Below are 22,687 nucleotides of genomic sequence, written 5' to 3'. Positions count from 1 at the left end.
TCCGTGCCTATACAGCCTGTGCAAATAACAGACCGCCCTGGACGTTTTGTATCGCAGTATAGCAGTTGGGCCTCTCTGGTTCGTCCATTGGGTACTGCTACAATGCTTTTTAACCTGCGGTATCGGTTTTAATGTGGCATTCGATAGACGTAAAGCGTCTGTGGGCTGGTTGATGCGCAAGCAACGTTGCCTTGCCATACGTATATATATATATATTTCTAACTTGTAAGTGCACAAACCACACTGGCAAAGGAATGCAAAATTTATTTACAGAATTGATCACGCGATTGAAATACAGAGACTGCTTAAATAGATATTTCTCACGCCTTTGTTTTTCAGCCAAATGGAAATTGTACGTAAAACACATCCAAGGGTCTCAAGCCCAAGCCCAGTGCGTGAGACATTGTTATTGCTATCACATGTCCCACACAACAGCAGGTACTTCCCCTTCCAGTGTGACATTGGAAAGCAGACGACCGGGAAGACCATGTTTAACATCCCACTCGATGACTGCTACCTGGTGACTGTTCTGCAATGCTACGACCAACATGTCCCCATCCGGTGAGAATTCAAACTGCCGCGGGAAAGAGCCATAGGCTGGGTATAGACCAAGAAAAGAGACTTCATCATCCTGCGCTAAATCTGGGAGAGAGAAGACGGCAATGGAGTCGTTACCGTGCCCGAAAATGTTGTCCCCACGATTCGAGACAATAAGGCGGTCATTACCGGGCTTATTTATAAAAGGTGTTGTTAGCAAGCCGGATTCTCTGCAAGGTACAAAGTAAGAGACATACCGATATGACAATTCCGGCAGCTTTAGAACCAGTTGGAGGGTTGGCTCCGCCAAATGAACTGCTTTCGTAAAACTGGCAGAAGAGCATGGTTCCATTGGGAGAATATGCCACATCGTACCCCGTAATCGAATTATCAAGTTCTGACACCAGAAAGAACCGAGAATTCTGGGATGCATTTACCCCCGTCCGAGGAGCCCAGAAAACACTATGCCTTGGGCCTGAACCTGGGGATGCAACCAGGGGCTGTTGCTCGGTTAAGCGGCCGGTCGTCGGATTAATATAGAAGATGCGGACGACGTCAGCACCGAGGTCAGGGGCAAGGAGAAACCTTCCCGTAGGGTCGATCAAGATTTGATGAATATGCGGGGCATCTTGTCTGGAAGGCACAGGTCCCGGGTGAGGCATTGTGAACGTCAATGTCTGGGACCGATTGAAGTAGCCTTTGGCAGGATCAACGGAGTAGGTCGTGATAGCGGATCCAGAGCTAATGAGCACAATGTTATTGACAGGCTGGTGTCGAGCAGGGATGAGGTAACTTACTAGTGAGCGAGGGCGAGAAACTGACGATCTGGTGCATGGACTGGCGTATAGAATGCTGAAGAAACAGGACCAGCAATGGTCTGGAGCTGCTCAACGGTTGCCAACGACCCGTTTGAGCTCATCCTGAATGAGGATAGAGTGCCGTTTGGCAGGTCGACGGCTTCATCCAGGCAGTAGAGAATGTCTTTCTCTCTACCAACCATGAGCCACGAGGGGCTAGTACCACATTCAGTGGTCTGGGAGACAGCTTCCAGTTGGTAATTCAGGCCTGGTTTGGATAGACGCAACTCTGTGACGGTGCCCGCATACGACGCTGCATAGAGCCGTGATGCCATGGCATAGCTGCTCATCAAAAGGCCTACAACCAAAGGGAAATGCATCATGACGATGAGAGGAGGGTATTGACGAATTCAATGAGCTCGTGGGATGCAGTATGCTTTGTGACCGTTGGAAAAAGATAGATAGTTCTCAGGCCAGTCGCCAGAAGACTAGACCGTCACGATATCATAATCATTCGTAGGCTGCTGAATATTCCAGAGCATCGTAGGCTGCAATCGTTTCACCAGTGGACTGTATCCTGGAACCAGACGTATAAGCAGAACCAGCCAAGACAAGGCACGCCGCCAAGAGAGAGCCAATATTCCACACCGATTCCCTCTACGGAAACAACAAAAATTGGCCACAGAACGGCATTCCGTACCGGAGGCATGCGCTCCGTGATGGTAGGAGGCCACGGCCGTATAGGGTTCCGAGCAGAAGACTCGGCATGCCGAGAATGTCCACCGGTTGAAGGCTGGACAGGCAGCCAAGACCTGGATAGCTGGGATTGTTCAGCAGTTCGGTCTGGAAGTCGATTTAGGCATCTGCTAACTCTGTACCTTGAGGCGCAGGCTAGATGTCGATCCCGATTGCTGGTGGAGAAGTAGCGGGCCCTGCAGAACGAGGGAGGGTCTCAGCCACGCAATCGGAGGCTGTGAAGCTGGCATACCGCCGAAATCCCTATTTCATTGGCGATCAGGTTCACGATTCTCTTATCTCCGAGCTGGATTGGTCCTGGGCATGCTGGCGAATAACGTCATGTACCTGGATTACACTGGATCGTGTTCTGCAGAAGATTCTGCACCGCACCAGGTCCACCCCATCGGTCAACGCCCACGTCTACGGACTTGTCGATGGCTCTCACCGAAATGTGGTTAAAGGAGTAGCACGAGGGCAGCAATGCCAAGAGCACTAATTCAGGAACTGAAACTGCAGTGCGGCGGCCGACAAAATCTACGGTGAGGATGTCGTGTCCCAAAGGATACAAGTATATAAAGTGTCCTCATCCTGTCTCCGTGGCAGGACAAGCGCATGACAATCCTTCAGTTATCTTGTTACCCGACAAGGCAGCACCATGAAGCTCATCCACCATTTTATTGTGCCACTGGCGACCCTTGCCCAGGCTTATACCGCAGCCGAGCAGGTGGACGTCCAGTCGAGTCTCCTCAGCAACCCCAACGACGTGGCCGACAAGACCTTTGACTACATCATCGCAGGTGGTGGCTTGACAGGCCTCACCGTCGCCGCTAAACTGACGGAGAACCCTAACATCGACGTCCTCGTCATCGAAAAGGGATTCTACGAGTCGAACGCCGGTCCCATCATCGAGGACCCAAACAACTACGGCCAGGTCTTTGGCAGCAGCGGTGACCAGAACTACCTGAGCGTCCAGCAGATCAACAACCGCACCGCAGCCATCGTATCCGGCAAGGGTCTAGGTGGTTCGACCCTCGTCAATGGCAACTCCTGGACTCGTCCGGACAAGGCCCAAATCGACTCCTGGGAGAAGATCTTTGGAATGCAAGGCTGGACCTGGGACAGCATCCTCCCATACATGAACAAGGCCGAACGATCCCGAGCACCAAATACCGCCGAGATTGCAGCCGGTCACTCTTTCGACGCGTCCTGCCACGGCTTCAATGGCACCGTCCACGCCGGACCCCGCGATAACGGAAAACCCTGGTCTCCTGTCATGAAGGCGCTCATGAACACCACTTCGGCACTCGGTATCCCGACCCAGGTGGACTTTCACTGCGGACACCCGCGTGGGGTGTCCATGATCCCGAATAACCTGCTGGAAGATCAGACCCGCGCGGACACGGCCCGTGAATGGCTCTTACCAAGCTATACGCGGCCTAACCTGAAGATCCTCACCGGGCAGGTCGTGGGGAAGGTTCTCTTTGACAAAAAGAATTCAGCTTCAGATCCATCGTCAACCTCTAACCAGCCCAGAGCCGTGGGTGTTAATTTCGGTACCCACCGGGCCGTCAATTTTAACACGTATGCGAAACGCGAAGTCCTGCTTGCCGCGGGGTCCGCCATCTCGCCCTTGATCCTGGAATACTCCGGTATCGGCCCCAGGGCCGTCCTCGACAATGCCAATGTCACGCAGATCATTGATCTCCCTGTTGGTCTCAATATGCAGGAACAGACCACGACTAGTGTGCGTGCGCGCAGTGCTCCCGAGGGCTTTGGCCAGGGCCAGGCTGCGTACTTTGCCAACTTCACTGAAGTCTTCGGCGATGATTCCGCGCGTGCGGTGGAGTTGCTGAACACGAAACTTGACCAGTGGGCCGAGGAGACTGTTGCCCAGGGTGGATTCCATAATGTGACTGCGTTGAAGATGCAGTATGAGGAATATCGCAGCTGGTTACTTGACGAGGACGTCGCGTATGCGGAATTGTTCTTGGATACGGAGGGGAATATCAAATTTGATATCTGGGACTTGATCCCATTTACCCGTGGCTCGACGCATATCCTCAGCAGCGATCCATACATGTGGCACTACGCGAACGATCCAAAGCTGTACCGCAATGAACTCGATGTTCTCGGCCAGGCTGCTGCGACGAGACTCGCGCGGAACTTGCAAAGCAGTGGCGATATGGCGAAATACTTCGCTGGCGAGATTACCCCAGGTGATCAAGTACCGTCTGATGCAACTCTGGATCAATGGGCGGAGTATGTGACTGACGTTTTCCGTCCGAACTATCATGCTATTGGGACGTGCTCTATGATGGCTCGGGAGCTTGGTGGCGTTGTTGATGCGACGGCGAAGGTGTATGGAACGCAGGGTCTACGCGTTATTGATGGATCTATTCCTCCTACGCAGCTCTCATCTCATGTTATGACTGTCTTTTATGGGATGGCCTTGAAGATTGCGGAGGCTGTCCTAGCTGATTATGAGAAGGCATGAGATGGAGCATGAGCGAGCTGCTTGAAGGCTCAAAGTTACTGTTCCTTTCTTAATTTCTCAATAGTTCTTGCTAAATTTGATAGATATGATAGACCATATAGATATAGACTAGTATTCTTTTGTTAGTTGACCAAGCGCATGCACCTAATCGATGCCATTAAGCGTATTATGTGTACTCAAAGATGTCTTTAATGCAATGCGACCGTGCAAACCACGAATAAACAATTGCATCCTTGCAAGCTGAATTGTGGGTATGTCATAAGAGCATACAGTGAGTCGTTGTGTCGGGATCCGAGTTGGGACAGGAGCCCTAACTCATTACTCACTGGAACCAATGAACAGACTTTATCCCCCAACTCCTGTTGCTTTGTGACTCAGAGGCTAGAAAAGCTCATTAAACAAGCAACAATTGCTGATCGACAGCTGTGCCACTTGACAGCGTGGACCTCACAGCCCCAAAGCTGTGAAGTTGTGGCGATGACCGTAAGCATTTTGGGGCCATTTCTCCAGCTACAAATATTTAACACCTAACAATTCCTTCCTTTCGATGCATATTCATTTATCTTAACCATATTACCCAACTCCCTGGACCGGATAACCTCATGGCGACCACATTCCCCATCCAACATCTCCCCTCCGAACTCAAATGCGCCATAATCCGATACCTGGACCCCATCGCCCTAATCTCGCTAAGCCAAACAAACAAACACTTCCGGAAAACCGTCAATCCCAAGAAAATCCACTTCGTCGAGCGCCTCCTAGCCCTCGAATGCGACGAATCCATCGGCGGACCACCTGTCAAATTCTCCCAATTCGGCACCCTCAACCCAGACCGACTCAGTCCGGAATGGGAAGCGGGTCGCTGGGCTTGCAGTGATTGCATGCGACTCCTCCCCCAACATCATTTTGCGACGCAGGCGCTGTCGAGGCTTGCGTATCGCAAACCGGTTCCTGGGTCTCCGGCTGCGGATGTGGTTACGTCGTGGGAACCAACGCGGATGTGCAGCCGCAGGGGGAAGAAGAAGAAGACAAAGAAAAATGGGAAGTCGCAAGGTGATGCTGCCTCCAGTTTAGTCTCAGATGAAGAGCTGCAGATGCGGCGAAGATATGGCGTGGCAATGAGCCAGGTCTGGGGTGGCCGGCGGCGAGATTACTACGGGACGATACTGCATGTTTCACAGCTCACGAAGCGGTTTGAGGACCTCCGCGAGACGGGGTTTGAGGAGTTCTACAATATGACTTATAATGAGTACCAGAGTATGCCTGATGAACGGGAGGCAGAAATCTTGGACCGCGAGAGGCAGGCGATTGAGCTGGTAAGGGCCGGGTCGAAGAGACATCTTCGCCGGTGTCTGGAGTGTCGGTTCCGGAGGGGAGAGTTCCGGGGGACCTGTGGGATAAAAAATTATAATGTTGGGACGGCGCAGGTTCCCATTGTGCGAGGGCGGGTGAAGTACTACGGCCTGAATGTGGACCGGTATTTCCCTGGGCTTTCAGAGGCTCTGGAGACGAAGCGGCCTGACGTGGATGCGCCTGTGTTTGTGGTTTATAGAGAAGACGCGGTCGAAATGCCATGGACGCAGTATAAGGTCCGGTGTCCAGGGTGTGGGCAGTGGAAGGAAATGCGTGCCTTCAGGTTCGGCGGGCTTTGGCCGCGATGGCAACCGATGGAGGTTCAGAACAACAACATACCCGGATACGATCGGTATATCAATTGGGAGAGTACGCCTGTCACGGAGGAGGTTATAAATGACATGGCATGCAACCACTGCTTTGCTGAAACGAATGGGCGCGAGGCCCTGGGGATGGAGCTGGTGACATGGCTGAGGGCTAATATTGACACGGCCATGCGGAGGCAGCAAGACAATCTCGTCTGGGGCTTTAGCCACCTCCATGGGGAGTATACCACAGCGCGGAAAACGCTCAAGAGCAGAATCAAGGCGCTCGTCTGGGATCTTGTGCCGCTGCTTAACAAGGTGGCATCAAAGTACACGAGGGAGGATGTGTCTCTATTGTCACACCGGTTCGCCCAGCTCAGGACACAGCCTGACCTCCTCCCAGAGAGCGGACGAGACGATCACTGGTTGAGGGAGAGATTAGAGCATTACTATGATAGCGAGGCGATGTGGTCGTGGCTGCAGACGTTGAGCGCAGAGATTGACGAACCAGGAAAGGCAGAGGTCTTGGCCGACTGGGTTCTGAGCAGGGACGAATCGGTTGCTTGCTGAGGCTGTTTTATTGCATTACCCGGCCTATATCATATTCCCTGTTATATTGCCTATAATATCTTTGTCATATCCCTCTACCCTGTAAATAGCTCGCCTGGCGCGGCATCTGGACAGCGATGTACCGAATGGAAATAATGAATACGGAACTTTTGCACTCTAGTAAGAGATTTTAGTAGGCTATGTGATTGGCAGAGACTACTTGGTACTTTTGAATTGACTACATATCTATACTACAGCTGGAATATCACAGTCGGGCCCAGCTACGCAGCCCACTCCGACTACATCGACCATACAACGACCATACACGACCGCCTACTGGGTTGCAGTCCGCTACGCATCGAAGGCAGGAGAAGATCGCACGGGCAAAAGTCGCATTGGGAAAGGAAGAGTCGCATCGGGCCAAATCATATCATCATTCATTCAAAACGGGCGTAATCCTAAATGTAAGGTTAGGGTAAAGCAGATCGCCTCCACCACTCTATCCGCTTCTAGAAGCATCAAACATCACATCCAGATCGGTGGTTCAGGCAGAGCTCTTCTTCAAAACCAGGAATGTGGCCTTGTCGCCGGCGCCCTTGCGGTAGTCCTTCACGTCCGTGCTGAGCACCTTGGCCAGCCCCTCAGATACGATCTTGTCGATTTCAGCCTTGTAGCCGCCTGACAGCCAGATCTCGTGCAGGATTGTGGCGACGATGACACCGCCGGGCTTGACCAGGCGGATGAATTCCCGGAGTGCTGGGTCGGGGCCGACGTGGCCGCGTGTGAAGGTGCCGCAGCAGGTGATGAGGTCGTACGACTCGTCAGGCCGGTCAATGGCCTTTGTCAGGTCAACAAGCAGTGTATCACGGTAGACGCCAGTGTCCTTGGCGATCTTGAGCATGGGAGGGGACAGGTCGGCGCCGTCAATGACCATGCTGTTGCTCTTGGCTAGGGCTTCGCCGACCAGGCCGGTGCCGCACCCGGCATCGAGGACCGTGGCCCGCGGGTTGGTGTTGAATTGGATGGCAGTCTGGGCAGTCAGGATGGGAGCAACGTAGTTCTGCGACGCATCGGCGAGGTCATTGTTGTATGAAGCGGCCCATTCGTCGTAGAGCTTCATGCATGCCTCCTTGCTCAGGGCATTGCGGGCTCCGGCGAGGTGGTAGTTCTCGGAGATGACTTGGGTGGCGGCCATGGTTCTGATTCTAATTGTTTGTGTCTAAGTGTAGTGCGTGAGAGTGTAGGAGTTGTGGGAGAAGTTGGATTGAAGGTTGGAAGGGCTGTCCTGTCCCCCCTTAAATAACTTTCAACCAGTTCCACTCCACCACTTCCTGGAACCAAGACAGGCAATCCTGTTGACGGCGCACAGTCCGCGAACTTGGGGAATGGCGTCATGCATCGTGGCCCTCAATGGCCTATAGACAGCTGGGTGAGGGCCGATCGAATGGCATCTGAATCAACAGCCCGTGGCCGGTATGGCAGCTCAATGGCCATGCATCACTAGCGGCTCGTACGGTATCAAACGCATATACAGCCAAAATAACACGCGGACCAGAATCCCTGGCGTAACCAGAATACAGGCGCTGTTAGGGCCGCTTAGCATGCCTCGGCCTGAGCACAGGAGTCTGGATTGGGCTGGACGGGCGGGGATCAGAGCCCCGGGCCCAATGGCCTGGTGCCATTGCGATTATGCGAGATGCATTAGTATCGAATTCGAAGCCGTCTGGCGCAAGAAAATCCCCCACTGCAGAGCTCTCCACCGCGGGGTCGGACTGCCCCCATACCCCCCTGGCCCTCCTCCCCGCCTGCTCTAGCCCCCCTCCACCAGAAACACCACGATTCCTTCCCACCGCGGCCAACGCCATTTCCTCAGACGGAATATACAGGGATCGCATTGGCCAACAGCCTCAAGTCCCGTCCAGTCCAGTCGCCGATCGTCTCGCCCTCCAGTGCAACTCCCCCGAGGCCGCCGAGCATTCGCAATCTCCGCCATGCATAGCCACGCATTTGCAGAGCAGCGCGTGAATGGTGCACTTGCTCGCCTGGAGTCCGGATCGTCCATGACCTGCGTCGCACTAGTGCGGTCTAACGCTTCCCAATCCTCGATAACCTATGATACCAGCGACAGTTCCTGGCGGGGCCTGCGTCGAGGCCAACCGACACCACGCAAGCCGCCTGTCCAAAGTTTACTAACGACGCCATGATATCACAGACTGTGATCGGATGTCTGCATGCGGACATTCCGGCTTTTCTAACACCCTTTTAATGTTTTATTTTCGTTGCATGCAGAATACCCGAAGGGGGAGGGGGAGGGGGGGATGTCGCGCTATGTCGAGTATGCATATTGCTTCCGGCATATCCCGCGCTGAAGCAGGTTAATTACATCGTAGACATTTGGGGAAATGTTAGATAATGCCAATCCTCCTGGTAACTCATGTTCCTACGTTAGCGCTTTACATAATTAGAGGCTCGTTCGCTGATAAGGCTTGCCCAATGCCCAGCAATGGCTGAGCAAGAAACAGGGCTGCTTGTTTCGATTGCACCCCTGCAACGAAATCTATCCGGATCATATCCTGATTCCTGGCCAGGACCAAAGTGCCAGGCGCAGTACGTCAGATTGGGGCGCTCTGACCAGGTGGGACCGCCGCTGTCTCCACGCCGGACAATCATGGTCGATATGGGGCCACTGCGGACGTAATGGGAGCGGTTGAATGGAACTAACATCACTGTTCTCCGTCGTCCGTCGAGTATACAACGATTCTATAGGGCCAGGACGTGCAGTGCAGAAACTGATCCACCGATGTCGGTGCTCTCGCCGGGGAAGGCTCCAGTGCGCGACGATCAGACCCCCTCTGGGCCCTGTCTCCAGGCGACGACGATATTGTTGCGGCTTGGCATGGTGGTGATTTACCAAATTTATTGTCTAAAATGCCCTCGCTTGACGTCAGTTTACCAGAGATTGGGGGGTGAATATTGGGTCGGCAATGCCAGGCCCAGGACCATATCAAAGCCGATTCCCTCTTTTCCAACGTCAGAGTAGGATTAATTTACCTTGCCTTGGCTTACATATGAAATCCTCTCAGACGCTACCCTTCGTCCGGAATTCTTGTCTAGATGTTTCGCATTTCCTGGGCAATACGCTGAATCGATCTTAACTACTAGACAATTGGAACTTGAGTGGCAAAGCGTTCTCACTTTTAGTCAAGTAGAGCATAAATGTTGTTAGTATTAATATTGAATAATGAATCCATTCCTCTCCTTTCGATTCCAGGCTGCCTGTTCAAGAAACCCTTTCTACATTAAATTAATGCAGCATTGTAGTGATTGAAAATCTCCACAACAGCTGTTCAGCCTCAAGAATAGACACTCTGCCATTGTCCAAGAGGGCGAGCTTGTCGGTACACTGCTCATGTCCTAACTCATCCAGCTATACTAAAACGCTTCCGCCAACATCCAGCAGACCATTTGTCCCAGCATTTGATAGGTCTTGCATTCAAGAAGCACCTAATACCTCTGCGTACAATAAGATGCTATGCAGACGCTGTAAATAATATTTCATTTTTTATTTATCGTATTTGGGACTCTGTATGCCACGTCCGTCCAGGCTTTGTACTGAAAGCCGCTTTTCTATACTACTTGGACAAGATCAATCGTCTAGCGGATACCGAACCGAATGGTCCTTGACCACTTCATCATATAAAAAGGCTTCACTGATCTGAATGGCCAAACAGGAGAATAGCTTGATATAGCCAGGTGAATTAGGGCTAATCCAGCCACATCCCCGTCACAAGCACACGTTTTGAAGTATTGGTTCTCTTTGTTGTCTATGGAATTCATAAAACTCTGTACAGAGCTAATGCTCTTTATTTCGATTGTTTTTTGTTTATTATCCTGATAATAACACTGTTCCCCGTCCTTTTATACCTAACACACTAAATCCCACGGCCCTTTCCAACAAGGTAACAAACGTTATATCAACCTACCAACCACCTTCCGACTGAGCAGTTCCAACGGGAATCAATATGGATCTGGCCCAGGATGAAGGATGCGCACCGCAGAATTCGTAACGCACTGCGTCATTAGATGTCAAAGACAATATACCGGAAGATGTAACCCTAAAGGCAGAAGACTGCTGGCAGGGCGAGACCCGATATGACTCGGGATAGCCGATAGCTCTGTACTGTAAGTCTTCCTATTGTTCACCTATTTATTGCAATAAAAAGTACTATGTCTTTTATTTCCGTTTGGCATTCAGTAATAGCTTTGACTATTAATTATATATTGCTGAGAAAGTGACGGTGCTCGCCGTCACAATTCCCTGCGTAGGGTCGGGGGTATTATATATATCAGCGATCAACAGCCCAGGGCCTAGATTGGTAATCTCATCTGCACCGTGGACCTAGTAAGCACAAATAACAACTGGGATAATATTTAAATAGCGTGGTCACTGGCCATACGAAAACACGACCAGCTTCAGTGAAGGAGCAGAATGGCTGCCTGAGGCGCCAAGACGCCCTGCGAATAACCTCAACATCAACATCACATCAACATCAGCAAACAGAAACCCAACAACCCAGCCCCAACATGCCTCATCTGCAACGTCTCCCGGACGAACTGCTGGTTTTTATTCTTGACAACCTCTCAAATAATAACGATATCGCCGCGATCTCGGTCCAGTTCCGCCGGGTCCATAGAATCTGCGACCTCGCGACACGGCGCCGGTATCGACGCATCAGGATCCGGAAGGACGAGCACCTGAATCCAGCGTTCGAAATCCTGCTGTCAATCCTGCGGAAGCCACATCTAGGCACGTACGTGCGACATCTGGAAGTCGACCGCCAGCCTGTCCACACCGGCGAGTATCGCAAGGTCGAGAATGCCGATTGCCTACGCTCGCTTAGCCACGGGGATTTGGATCTCGTTAAAAAAGCAGCTAGACGAATACCTTGTACCGGATGTGATGAGGATACGTTCTTGAATATGCTTATGCAGAGGAAGATTGATATTAGCCCCCCTGGCCACCGGTCGTCGTTTTACGCGTATTGCCTCCCAACGAGTCTCTTTATCCGAGCTCCACTGACGGTGGAACAACAGGGAGAACACGGATCGCGGAGTATTCATTGGCCAGGCAATTGCAGTGCTATTAATGAGTGTTTGTCCAGCGCTCGAGTCCCTGGTTCTGGGCGCACCTTTTCGAATACTCGGCGATGGCCTGGCTGACCCGTCCCAGAACGGGCCTCAACATTGTTCACTCCCTTTCCCTCTCGAAAAGTTCATCCAGTCCGTTAGTACATCGTCAGATATACCCCCTTGGAAGTCGGAGTCAGGGAGCCCTTATCTCCAGGAAGTGCGGAAGATTGAATTCCTAGCACGCCCCTACCTGAGCAAGAAGTGGTACTCGCCGTGCGACATCAATCGCTGCCTCGCCCTAACGAGCGGACTGCCCAAGCTCCACGCCGTCAGTGTCGACGGAATGAAGGGATTACCTATGCGACATACGGCACTCGAACTCACGCCCAACAACATCCAGAGCATAGAGCTTCACCGATCGCTGATCGCGACAAAGGTTCTTATCCCCCTGCTCTGTGCTCCAAACGAGCTTCGCAACTTCAAGTACACCAGTGGATACATCGGTGGCAATCCTCTCGCGGAACTCGGCGGTAGCTATGGCCATGTTGGACGGCGTGCCCACGGAGACGAGCGTTACGACAAATTCAATTTCACCATCTTCCTCGGCGGCATTCTTCGCCACAGGGAGACGCTTGAGTCCTTGGAGGTTGATTGCGACCACCATCTTACCTTCGATCGCTTTCCTGTGCGGCAACTGAATGAGCGGCTACGGAATCCGCCATGGTCGCTCAGCTACCCCGGCTCGCTCAAGGACCTTACGGCTTTAATCTCCCTGGACGTTGGGGTGCGCTTGTTCTTTCGGCTGGTGAAGGGGCATACATCCGAACCCGAGAGTCCTGACCTGGTGCACGAGCTGCCCCCGAGATTACGGTCTCTCACGATTCGCGGTTATGAGAAGGGAGAAATCCCAGAGCAGGACAATCGGCTTGAGGAACTGGAGCGCGGCGTCGGTAGGGGTCTGCACCCATGTCTCAAGGACGTACGTGGTATCCGTGAGCATATTCCGGCAGGAAAATATGTCCCTCGCGAGACTTGGCTGGGGGGAGAGGATCCTGACTTTAAGCTTGAGGAATGGACCGACTATGATGAATGAGCTGTGTATCAGACATTTAGTTTTACTAGTAACGTCTGTCTGGTCCGTTGCACATCGGATTTAGTTTGATAGCATTGGTGCATTAATTTGGACCACACTGCCTAGTGTACACAGCGCGGGGCACATTTACCCCAGATCGTCGGGACAATTGCTCCGAGATTAAATAAAAGAAGCTGCCCTCCAAGCAGCTTCATGGCGCACCTGGTAAATATTCTGGGGTCAATATGCGCGGCTTAAATGTCGTATATCTGTGGCTGTTGCCAACTCTCGTTGCCGGCCGAATTGAGAGGTACATAACAGATCGATTCGGTGTATAAGAAGCTGACAGTTCCAGGCAAAAAATAGTTTCCCAGTATAATGTCGTCCGGACAGGTCTAATCGACAATGAGACGACATCGCTGCAGGTCGGGAATGGCAACTTTGCATTCAACGTGGATAATACTGGGATGCAGGTAAACGCCATATTGGATCTGTCTGATCAGTGTGCTAATACAGATAGACATTCCTCCCATTTAACACCCTGTCGAGCTGGGCATGGCACAATGATTCCCTACCGAGTAATGGGTACGTTATCCAGCCTTGAAATTGACCACCTTTAATGTTGGTTCAGAGAGAAACTCGATGATTACACCGGAGTCCCAATGTTGACGCATGGCCGCAATGTTTCTTACGATATTCCTGATCCTGACCTCCCGGAGGTGTCCCAGTGGCTGATTGGAAATCCAAACCGTATAAACCTTGGACGGATAGGGCTGAGATACAAGAATATGACACTGGAAGCATCTCAAATTATGGATCCGCGACAGGAACTGGACCTTTGGAATGGCATGATAACTTCGACGTTCAAGGTTGACGGTAAACATGTCAAGGTGGTCACACAGGGAGACTTTGACTCTGACTCTATTGCATTCAATATTGAATCCCAGCTGGTTGAAACCGGTGCATTGACTGTGGAACTGGACTTTCCCTATCCCCCGATTCACTCGACTGACTACAAGTACGAAGTGTTTGTCGGGGTATACGACTTTCCTGATAACCATACCACGTCCATCGTGCCCAGTAGGAGCAAGGATACGGGGCATGTTTACCACGAACTCCAAGAGACAAGCTACTTCCTGAACTTGCGCTGGCCAACTCGCTCTCCTCTCAAACTACTCCAGACGAACCACGCCACAGGCCTAGCAAAGCATCAATACACGCTTAAACCCCGATCGCGATCGTCAACTATATCATTCACTGCACTCTTCTCTCCAGAGAATCAAATACCCGACCAGCCCACTAGAATCCAGCACAGAAACGCCGCAGGCTGGAATAAATACTGGAGAGAAGGCGGCTTCGTCGACCTCACCTCGTCCACAAACCCCAAAGCGGACGAACTGCAGCGCCGCATAATTCTATCACAATACCACGTTCGCGTCAACAGTGCAGCGACAGGACAATCACCTCAGGAGAGCGGACTGATGAATAATGGGTGGTATGGTTAGTATCCGCTCTGCATTCTTGAATAGCTCTGTTAGATGCTGACAGGAAAGGGAAATTCCACATGGAGATGGTGGTCTGGCACAGCGCGCATTGGGCGACTTGGGGCCGGCAGGAGTTCTTTGATAATATATTCCCTGGGGTTTATGAGACTCTTCTTCCGTCTTCCTTAGCGAGGGCGCAGGCGATGGGATGGCAAGGCGCCAGGTATTGACCTCTTTATTAAGGTTGCTCGGCAGTGACACTAATTCTTGTAGATGGCCAAAGATGACAGAGACAAATACAGGTGTCAGTTCGCCTGGAGGTATAAACGGGCTTCTACTGTGGCAGCAGGTGATTACGCTGAGATGTCTTAATAACTATCATTCTGATATATTGCAGCCTCACCCGATGTACCTCGCTCAATTAGCGTACCAGGCGTCGCCGACGAGAAAGACATTGCAAAAGTGGAATCGCGTTTTAACGGCAACAGCAGATTATCTGGCCTCGTACGCATGGAAGAATGAAAGTTCAGGATACTACGATCTCGGACCACCGTAAGCTATACAACATTATAGACTTGCCCTTGCTAACAATATCAGATCATACGGAGTCACGGAGAACACGCCTCCAGCCGAGACTCTGAATCTAGCCTACGAGGTACGGCTCACTTCTCGACCTTGAATTTCGTTGACCGTCTATAGATAGCATACTGGCGCTACGCCTTGGACGTCGCGAGAGACTGGAAAGCGAAGCTCCACCAGCCCATCCCGGAAAAGTGGGCAGAGGTCGCAGAGAACCTCGCTCGTCCGCCGCAGGTCGATGGTCTGTACGCCGTTTACGAAGGGCTGAACAGTTCCTGGTGGGAGGACTCGGAATTGACTGGCGATCCGCGCAGTTTGATCATGCTGCAGGGTATACTCCCCGACACACCAGCTGTCGATACAGACATCGCGAAGAAAACGGCAGATAAGATCTGGGAGGTTTGGACAGATGAGAATATTCGGGGCTGGGGGAGGCCAGTTCTGGCAATTAACTCGGCGAGGATTGGGAATCCGCATAGGGCTGTTTATCATTTGACGGCGTATGATTATTGGACCTTTGACGATGCCGGTAAGCTGCAGTAATCATGTAAACTGGATTATGCTAATTGGCTTAGGATTCGCTGTTCGTGGCGGCGATGGTATGTTATTGTCTGTTACTTAGAGTCTGCTGCTAACTATATAGGGGGAACGCCACCGCCGTTCATGCCTGGTAATGCAGGATTCTTATTGGCAGGTAAGTGAAGCCAATTGACTTTAATAGTCCCAGATTTGTTGAGGAAATCTGACAGACTCAACAGTTGCGTATATGGCTGCGGGGTGGAATGGGTCTGAGGGCCATGCTCCCGGGTTCCCGCTCGATGACGGATGGATTGTGAGGTATGAGGGGTTACAGAAGGCACTATGACACGTATAATAGCCCTGTTAAGACATGTGAAGAGAAGTTTGGCCATATGAAGGTGTTGTCANTAGGGTTCCTGACTGACGTCATGATTAATCCACCATATAACAAGTATTCCTTGCCCACTCTCGATTCCACAAAATCAACATCAAAATGCCATTCCATATCAATGTCCAGCTTGACAGCATTCTCAAGTCTACGGCCTGCAATATGGAGGCTGTCTCGACCGGAGTTATGACTGTCGCAGGCTATCTAAGCTCTTTCCTACTGTCTTTTACTATCAACCGCATTTTCCTAGCTGCCATTCTCGTTCCAGTGTATCTGTCCAAGGTGGCTCTTTGCCTGATCCCTTCAGCTATTAAAAACTCCATTAATCTCGTCACACCGACCGGCTGGTCGAACCTCGTCCGAAACAGCGAACACTATCGATCGCGATCGGATACTCTAGCACACTCCCAACTCGACGGCTCCTATAAATTCGAGCCAGATGAGGTATTCCACGTCGAGAAGGACGGCAGTGGATGGGTGAAGAGTGCTCCGTGGGCAAACGATACCCATGAATTCAGCGTCTGTGGTGCAACTGTGCGCTATATCCATCTGCGAGCCAGCTACAGCAGCGTCCTCCAAGATGGACGCAGAACTCACCGGCCGATTGTGTTCTTACACGGTAATCTCAGCTGGAGCTATTTGTGGAGAAATGTAGGTCTCCCCTCTTATCACCTGTATTCCGTCTAATTGCCAGGTCTTTCCATCGCTGCTCGAACGCGGACACGACGTCTACGCCATTGACTGGCTGGGCCACGGCCGAAGCGACAAGATCCTGCGTCCTCAATCTATAACCATAGAACTGCATATCCATACGCTGGTGAAGTTCTTTGAAGTCGCTGAGCTTGAGAATGCAATCATTGCAGCACATGACTGGGGCGGGTATGTTATCTCTGACTGTCCTCTGTCTATAATTTCTATACTAATCATACAGCTGCATCGCCCTCTGTACCCTCCCTTGCCTGCCATCGAATACCTGCGATAGCCTCTTCCTGCTCAGCAGCTTCTTCCCACCTCGTCTCAGCGACGCGTCCCTACACTATCGCCTCCTCAACCGCATCTGGTACTGTGCCACCGGGCTCCTGCACGGCTTCCTCCCCCAATCCGCCGTCCTGCGCTTCATTGCTCCGCACCTCTCCAAGCAAGACATCGAGGCATATACCGCACCGTACAAGGGCCTACCCTGTTCCTCAAAATCCAGTGTCGAGCGGTTCAGTCACAGCATTCCGTCCCTACCCCGGTTCGTGCTGTTCACGCTCCGCCAAACCTACATTTGGAAGCTCCTCGAAGGTCTCGCAGGCCCAAGCCACTTCGACTCTCTAAACACCCAGGCCCGGCTCTCTGCTCAGGGAGACCAAGTGAGACGATACTGGAGTCTGAGACAGTATGATGACGAGACCGAGGTTATGCATGTTTTCGGTGACAAGGACCCGATGCTTAAAGACTACAAGAATGTCTTTGTGCAGGTTATAAACCCGGAGCGCGTTGTGAATTGGGCACCTAGGGGGCTTTGGATTGTAGGCGCTGGACATATGCCCATGGAAGGGAAGCCAGGGGAGGTTTCTGGGCTGATTGCCAGGTTTGCTAGAAGGCCTGACGGGGGTGCTCGATAATTGTCCAAGGCGTTTAAATGCACTCTACTTGTGTTGTATAGTATGAGAAATATACTCCAGGGAATAAAATCTAAGCCATGTATAAATCTAAAACCCTCAGACAGTATACGCTTCGACCTCTGCTATACAAGTGCTGGCCGGAATCGTAACAGCAATAGGAAACCCTCCATAGTCAGGGTCTTCATTTGGCATAATCAGGAACTCCCCACTGCGCGTCTCGTCGCCATTCAACGTCCTCAGCGTCCTCAACTCCCCAGTTCGCTCATCGACCTCCTTCTCCCTCGCATCCAATATCCCAGTGAAAGCCACCTTCTCGTCCAACCCTCGAAACCGCACCTGAAATCCCCTTCCCACAACAGGAAACCTATACGAATCCAGCCCACCCAGCTGGATAACCATCCCACCCCCAGGCCCCTGCTTCCCAAACACAAATGCCCTCTCAACAATAAATTCAAGATCCCCAATCGTCTTCGTCCACTTGGTCTTCCCCTTCACCTCTCCACTCTCGGGAATCTCACCGAAAAAGAACCCCATGCGCTGCTCCGGCCTCGCATGCAGCAAAAATCTTCCCGTCTGCGAAAGCAGCTTATACTCCCTCCCGATAATCTCCGCCCCAGTATTAACCCCAAACGGCGCGGTCCCTAGAGCACTATACGTCGCATAGGCAAGCCACACGCGTCTAGCGCCATGGTCGTCTCTGCGCTGCTCGGGTATGAAAAGCGGGTTTGATGCTGGGATCGTACAGTCCCGACAGACACCTTCGTAGTCATGGAAATACAGATCCGGTGCGAGAAAGTTTGGGGTTGTTGTTTAGTATAGTTCAAATAACATATTGCAGGTAGTTTTGCCATTGGCAGTTTATAAACTCTCTTCAAACTTCGGACTTTATTTCACCAGCTAAACCTCAGTATCACTGCTATCTATGTAGACAGCTAAAGTGATGGCGACGCATCCCTCTCGACAGTGGGATCCCATGCACAGGGCTCATATTTGCCCGTCTCCAGCTTCGCCATGTCCTCCTCACTCAACTCAAAGTCAAACACCTCCGCATTCTCCTTGATACGCGCGGGCGTCACCGATTTTGGAAGGGGAACGAAGCCCTACACAGTCAGTCAGCCTGAACTGGAATACACGGCGCAACTAAAAAGGGGGCGGGGGAATAAATACCTTCTGCAAACTCCACCGAATGAGGACCTGCGCCGAAGTCTTCCCATACTTTTTCCCCAACTCCTTCAACACAGGCTCATCGGCCTTTGTGTTCCTGACAAGCGGCGAGTAGGCCTGCACCACAGTCCCCCTCTTCTTCAACCAATCCACAATATCCGGTCTCGCCAGCCACGGATGCAGCTCATACTGCCCGACATCGATCTGCCCGCCGCCGCCAGAAGAAATATAATTCTCGAGCTCGTCGAGGTGGTGCACCCCGTAATTCGAAACACCGATCGAGCGCGTTTTGCCCGCTTTTTGGGCTTCGACGAGGGCTTTCCAGGCGCCGAGTCGGCCTTCTTTGCCGCCGTAGGGGGCGTGGATTAGGATTCTGCAATAACAATAACACGTTAGCTCCCCTTTCCTTCATCTACGTAAAGAGAAATGCGGATAGGGTGGATATAGACGTACAAATCGAAGTAATCCGTTCCTGCCTGCTTCAAACTATCCTCGATACTCTGTCTCGCATTCTCGTATCCGTTCGCGCGCGGGGGAATCTTCGTGGTGAGGAAGACTTGCGACCGGGGGATTCCGGAGTTGAAAATAGCTGCGGTCACTTCCTTTTCGTTCTTGTATGCAGCCGCCGAATCGATCTTTTTAATCAGTCAGTTTTTTTGTTATTTCCTTGTGATGGGTTAAATAGGTTTCTGTAGTACGTGTCTGTAGCCGAGCTTGAGGGCTTCGACGGTGACGCTTTCGGCGACGTTTGTTGGGCTGTTCTGTTATCAGCATTGGAGGGTGGAATAGAAGTGAATCAATAGACGCACGTTTGGTAGACCTGGATCAGTCAGAGCTGTTAACGAAGCAGTTGATGGGATGGCGGACATACACCGTAGCCCAGGACGGGGATCTCGAAGCCCGAGAGCAGCTTCTGGGTGGACTTGAGGGTGAGATTTCTGGCCATTTTGTTTATGGAGAAGAGAAGGGAGGGAGAGCAGAACGAGGCGGGATGTTGGCTAAATATTAATCGGTTATTTCGTCATTTCGTCATTGTGAGTGTCCAGCCCGTTCCGCTGTGGGGTCGTTATCTGATTATCTGATAACTTGCACTGCACATCTAACTATAGAGTATTGTTAGATAAAAAATATGGATGGATGCTTGCCATTCGTGTTTTTATTGTTGAATCATATTAATAAACATACTTACCCCAAGATGAAGAAATATTTCTTATATCCAAGCTTTACCGTCTAATTATATATCCAACTCCATGCAGTACTCCTTCTATGCCAACAATAACAAGTAAAACAAACAACAAACAAACTAATCAACCGGTAAAACAGCACATGCGCTGTAATATCTATCGCAAAGGCACACCCTCAAAGTCTGTAGTGTACCCTTTCCCCCCACGGATAACAAAACAAGGATGCCAATAATTCAACACCCCCATCACAACAGCCATCAGCACCGCATCAAACACATAAATAAACACTTCATGCGTCATCAAATACCCGCCATACCCATCAATAAACTCCACCAGCCGAAATACCGAGCGCACCAGGATAAGCACCGACACCGCATACAGCGCAAACAGCAGCGTCACCCAGTTGCGCGCCATGATGTTGCCGCGGTGCCAATTCGCGAGTGCCTCGCGCGATGGCAGCGTGGGGGTCTTGTTTATCCGGATGTGGAAGATGATGGAGGTGATCAGGAAGAAGCCGAAGAAGACGATTTGCACGATCAGGCCGATGATGGTGATGGTTTCACCCAATTTGCGGCTGTCGGGGTCGTCGCCGGACATGAGGCCGCCGCCTGCATTGATATTATTATTAGTCTATGTAAATAATATAGTATGACAGGACTGTAGGGATATACCGGCGCACTGCATCAGGAAGGAAACGACATCGCCGGTGACGAAGATCTTGGTCATCCAGGAGACTCTGACCAGACTGAGTTTCTGCGCATCGAGGTGGATCATCAGTCGGCCCAGGACCATGTAGATGGAGGCTGCGTAGAGGGCCGGAGCGAGCAGGATGAGGACCGTCTGGAGGGCATATTTAGGGATTGAGCTGGTGTCGTTGTGGCTGAGGATGCGGAAGAGGTAGCCTAGAACTTGGACTGATTGACATTAATATCTGAACAGGACCAAAGGGGAATATGACATACAAACTCCCCCGATGAGAAAAGGAATAAAATATAGAGCTCGTGCTTTGATCAATTGGTAGCCGTGGAAGCCGGTGGACGCGCCGAACAGGACGATGAAGATGGCTGCTGCTGGAATGGAGGGATTGTACCCGTAGATGTTGTTGTCGCCGGCCATCTCTCAATTCCCTGGTGATTAATTTGTTGTTTTGTACTTTCAGTCGTATATATACTACAGTCGCATTTCGTATAGCACCGCCTCTGCCAAGTCATTAGGGCCTGGCCTTGTCTCGCACTCGCACTCGCTTTCGTTCAGCTCCGCCTGGTTCCACTTTTTTTACGCGCTCGTATTTCGCGTTCGCATGATTGAAGCTCTCGATTGGCCCAGATCGGCGATTGGCCGTTGAATTTCTTATGTGCTGTTTTGCTACTGGCTATCAATATCTGACACCCCAGCCTGCAAATCTCGCCCACCACAAAGGAACAGCAGAATGTAGCTACCTAATGTTCCCCTTTCCTCCAGCTGGTTGAAAATGGCTGTCAGCCCGTAGCATATTGCAGCCTAGACCCAGCTGTCTTCGCCATATTCACCGTCGATGACTGAAGGATTCAGGATTCATCGCAGACTTGGTGGCTCCTCTGAGGTTAAACTCAATTCTCATAAAACTTGAGCTCTGATGGAGTGCCTAAACGCCAAAAATACCGGAAGCACCGAAGGTTTTGCAATGCAGGTAGGTAGACGTAAAAGTCTCATAATAGCAGGAGGCGCCCACCACTACTTGAATGATTCTATACAAATTTAGAATCATCAAAGACGTCATTTCCGATGTTGAACCCTTCGAGGAACTGTCCTACTCGTCTGCAGCACTTTCAGGGTGTGACAGGCGGATTCTTCCGTAACATCCTCCCACTGCATCCCCCAGCGGCATCGTCAGGAGATATCGAATTCGAACGGCGTGACTGGAGTGTCGCTTAATCATGTCGGGATGACTGCGGGAAGGCTTCGTTGACCCCGGAACACTTCTTGAGCAAATATGAATCTTGTTGCGCAATGGGTCGAGGGATGTTATTCCGGCCCACTCCCTGATGCTCGCTTGGGCGACAATATCACCTCCGACATCAAATCGCTGGCACTTGCATCATGCTTTTATTTGCTTCATGTGCGTCCGGAGGAAGCCTTTCATCTGCTGGGATAACATTACTCTTTCCCCAATGTGGCGGTTAGAGTATGGATTAGGCCTTGCAATTTCATCCCAGAGAGACTAATATTGCCAGCTGCTCTTGTGGTTGATCATTTATCAGACGTTCCTTCCATCTGGGCTAGATGAACAATTGCTGGGCCTGGAATGAGGGTTGCGCTGGAGGTTTGGGCTGCTAGCTCTGCTCGCAGATCTGGTCCTCGGGCAGGACGACAACGTGGACACCATCAAATCTCCGTCTTTTCTCTGGTAGCTGACTGACTCGTGCCGGCCCGTACGGTATGAAGCTGCCCTGCTCTGCAGCATACTGGCAAGTCCTCTCCATAGTGTGTTATCCCGTTGGCGACTGTAAGAATGCGTTCGTCAGCGAGCCTTTCAAGTCGCCGGAGCACCCCAACGAACTGAACCAGCCTGCCTGAGTCCAGCTCGCGGAAATATGAATACCAACTGGCTAGGCATATTTGTCATTTGATCCGAGTTGGCTTACGGGGGACCCATCTGAGATCGTCCGGCCGTCCACATACAAAGTAGGTTGTCCCGTAGATCAACGACATGCTCCACTGGCAAAACGGCACGGTGAAACTTACTGGCGGAAAAGTTTTTAAAGCATGCTAGAGGGCGCAACAATGTCCAATATAACCGGGTCT

General features: G+C 51.4%; 10 protein-coding genes across 10 annotated transcripts; 5 read left to right on the top strand and 5 right to left on the bottom strand.

Moving 5' to 3' along the window:
* Window positions 1-265: 265 nt before the first annotated feature.
* ASPSYDRAFT_827807 (uncharacterized protein) lies at window positions 266-1,805 on the bottom strand. Its single transcript, XM_040851171.1, has 3 exons — window positions 1,335-1,805; window positions 795-1,278; window positions 266-730 (listed from the first exon to the last, which is right to left on the bottom strand). The coding sequence occupies exons 1-3, from the start codon at window positions 1,715-1,717 to the stop codon at window positions 416-418; spliced, it is 1,182 nt and encodes a 393-aa protein (XP_040705217.1). The 5' UTR covers window positions 1,718-1,805; the 3' UTR covers window positions 266-415.
* A 922-nt stretch (window positions 1,806-2,727) lies between these two features.
* On the top strand, window positions 2,728-4,566 carry ASPSYDRAFT_146464 (GMC family oxidoreductase; the record flags this gene model as incomplete). The annotated part of the gene is made up of 1 exon (XM_040841628.1): window positions 2,728-4,566. The coding sequence occupies one exon, from the start codon at window positions 2,728-2,730 to the stop codon at window positions 4,564-4,566; it is 1,839 nt and encodes a 612-aa protein (XP_040705216.1).
* Window positions 4,567-5,142: 576 nt separating this feature from the next.
* On the top strand, window positions 5,143-6,938 carry ASPSYDRAFT_43347 (F-box protein). The gene has a single exon (XM_040846629.1). It carries the CDS (start codon window positions 5,169-5,171, stop codon window positions 6,792-6,794), a length of 1,626 nt encoding a protein of 541 aa, XP_040705215.1. The 5' UTR covers window positions 5,143-5,168; the 3' UTR covers window positions 6,795-6,938.
* Window positions 6,939-6,975: 37 nt separating this feature from the next.
* Window positions 6,976-8,034, bottom strand: ASPSYDRAFT_43346 (class I SAM-dependent DNA methyltransferase). The gene has a single exon (XM_040846628.1). It carries the CDS (start codon window positions 7,966-7,968, stop codon window positions 7,318-7,320), a length of 651 nt encoding a protein of 216 aa, XP_040705214.1. The 5' UTR covers window positions 7,969-8,034; the 3' UTR covers window positions 6,976-7,317.
* A 3,323-nt stretch (window positions 8,035-11,357) lies between these two features.
* ASPSYDRAFT_29896 (uncharacterized protein) lies at window positions 11,358-12,996 on the top strand (the record flags this gene model as incomplete). Its single annotated transcript, XM_040844701.1, has 2 exons — window positions 11,358-11,812; window positions 11,868-12,996. 2 exons carry the CDS (start codon window positions 11,358-11,360, stop codon window positions 12,994-12,996), a joined length of 1,584 nt encoding a protein of 527 aa, XP_040705213.1.
* A 211-nt stretch (window positions 12,997-13,207) lies between these two features.
* ASPSYDRAFT_43344 (uncharacterized protein) lies at window positions 13,208-15,970 on the top strand. The gene is made up of 12 exons (XM_040846627.1): window positions 13,208-13,288; window positions 13,333-13,448; window positions 13,496-13,560; window positions 13,607-14,475; window positions 14,529-14,682; window positions 14,733-14,808; window positions 14,857-15,011; window positions 15,057-15,114; window positions 15,159-15,567; window positions 15,614-15,637; window positions 15,682-15,732; window positions 15,797-15,970. Exons 1-12 carry the CDS (start codon window positions 13,234-13,236, stop codon window positions 15,901-15,903), a joined length of 2,139 nt encoding a protein of 712 aa, XP_040705212.1. The 5' UTR covers window positions 13,208-13,233; the 3' UTR covers window positions 15,904-15,970.
* ASPSYDRAFT_43343 (haloalkane dehalogenase family protein) lies at window positions 15,613-17,635 on the top strand. The gene is made up of 4 exons (XM_040846626.1): window positions 15,613-15,732; window positions 15,797-16,596; window positions 16,640-16,824; window positions 16,877-17,635. The coding sequence occupies exons 2-4, from the start codon at window positions 16,051-16,053 to the stop codon at window positions 17,553-17,555; spliced, it is 1,410 nt and encodes a 469-aa protein (XP_040705211.1). The 5' UTR covers window positions 15,613-15,732; window positions 15,797-16,050; the 3' UTR covers window positions 17,556-17,635.
* Window positions 17,636-17,651: 16 nt separating this feature from the next.
* ASPSYDRAFT_67221 (uncharacterized protein) lies at window positions 17,652-18,325 on the bottom strand (the record flags this gene model as incomplete). Its single annotated transcript, XM_040850387.1, has 2 exons — window positions 17,652-18,257; window positions 18,299-18,325. The coding sequence occupies 2 exons, from the start codon at window positions 18,323-18,325 to the stop codon at window positions 17,652-17,654; spliced, it is 633 nt and encodes a 210-aa protein (XP_040705210.1).
* A 13-nt stretch (window positions 18,326-18,338) lies between these two features.
* On the bottom strand, window positions 18,339-19,703 carry ASPSYDRAFT_67220 (aldo/keto reductase family protein). The gene is made up of 6 exons (XM_040850386.1): window positions 19,591-19,703; window positions 19,529-19,539; window positions 19,418-19,475; window positions 19,173-19,354; window positions 18,723-19,092; window positions 18,339-18,655 (listed from the first exon to the last, which is right to left on the bottom strand). The coding sequence occupies exons 1-6, from the start codon at window positions 19,663-19,665 to the stop codon at window positions 18,488-18,490; spliced, it is 864 nt and encodes a 287-aa protein (XP_040705209.1). The 5' UTR covers window positions 19,666-19,703; the 3' UTR covers window positions 18,339-18,487.
* Window positions 19,704-19,862: 159 nt separating this feature from the next.
* On the bottom strand, window positions 19,863-21,032 carry ASPSYDRAFT_199292 (RTA1 domain-containing protein). Its single transcript, XM_040843763.1, has 3 exons — window positions 20,866-21,032; window positions 20,575-20,817; window positions 19,863-20,511 (listed from the first exon to the last, which is right to left on the bottom strand). Exons 1-3 carry the CDS (start codon window positions 21,017-21,019, stop codon window positions 20,060-20,062), a joined length of 849 nt encoding a protein of 282 aa, XP_040705208.1. The 5' UTR covers window positions 21,020-21,032; the 3' UTR covers window positions 19,863-20,059.
* Window positions 21,033-22,687: the final 1,655 nt, after the last annotated feature.

The sequence above is a fragment of the Aspergillus sydowii genome, assembly GCF_001890705.1.
Source record: "Aspergillus sydowii CBS 593.65 unplaced genomic scaffold ASPSYscaffold_3, whole genome shotgun sequence".
Lineage (NCBI taxonomy): Eukaryota > Fungi > Ascomycota > Eurotiomycetes > Eurotiales > Aspergillaceae > Aspergillus > Aspergillus sydowii.
The sequence above is the reverse complement of the archived record's forward strand: the minus strand, read 5'-3'. Positions and strand labels throughout refer to the sequence as shown.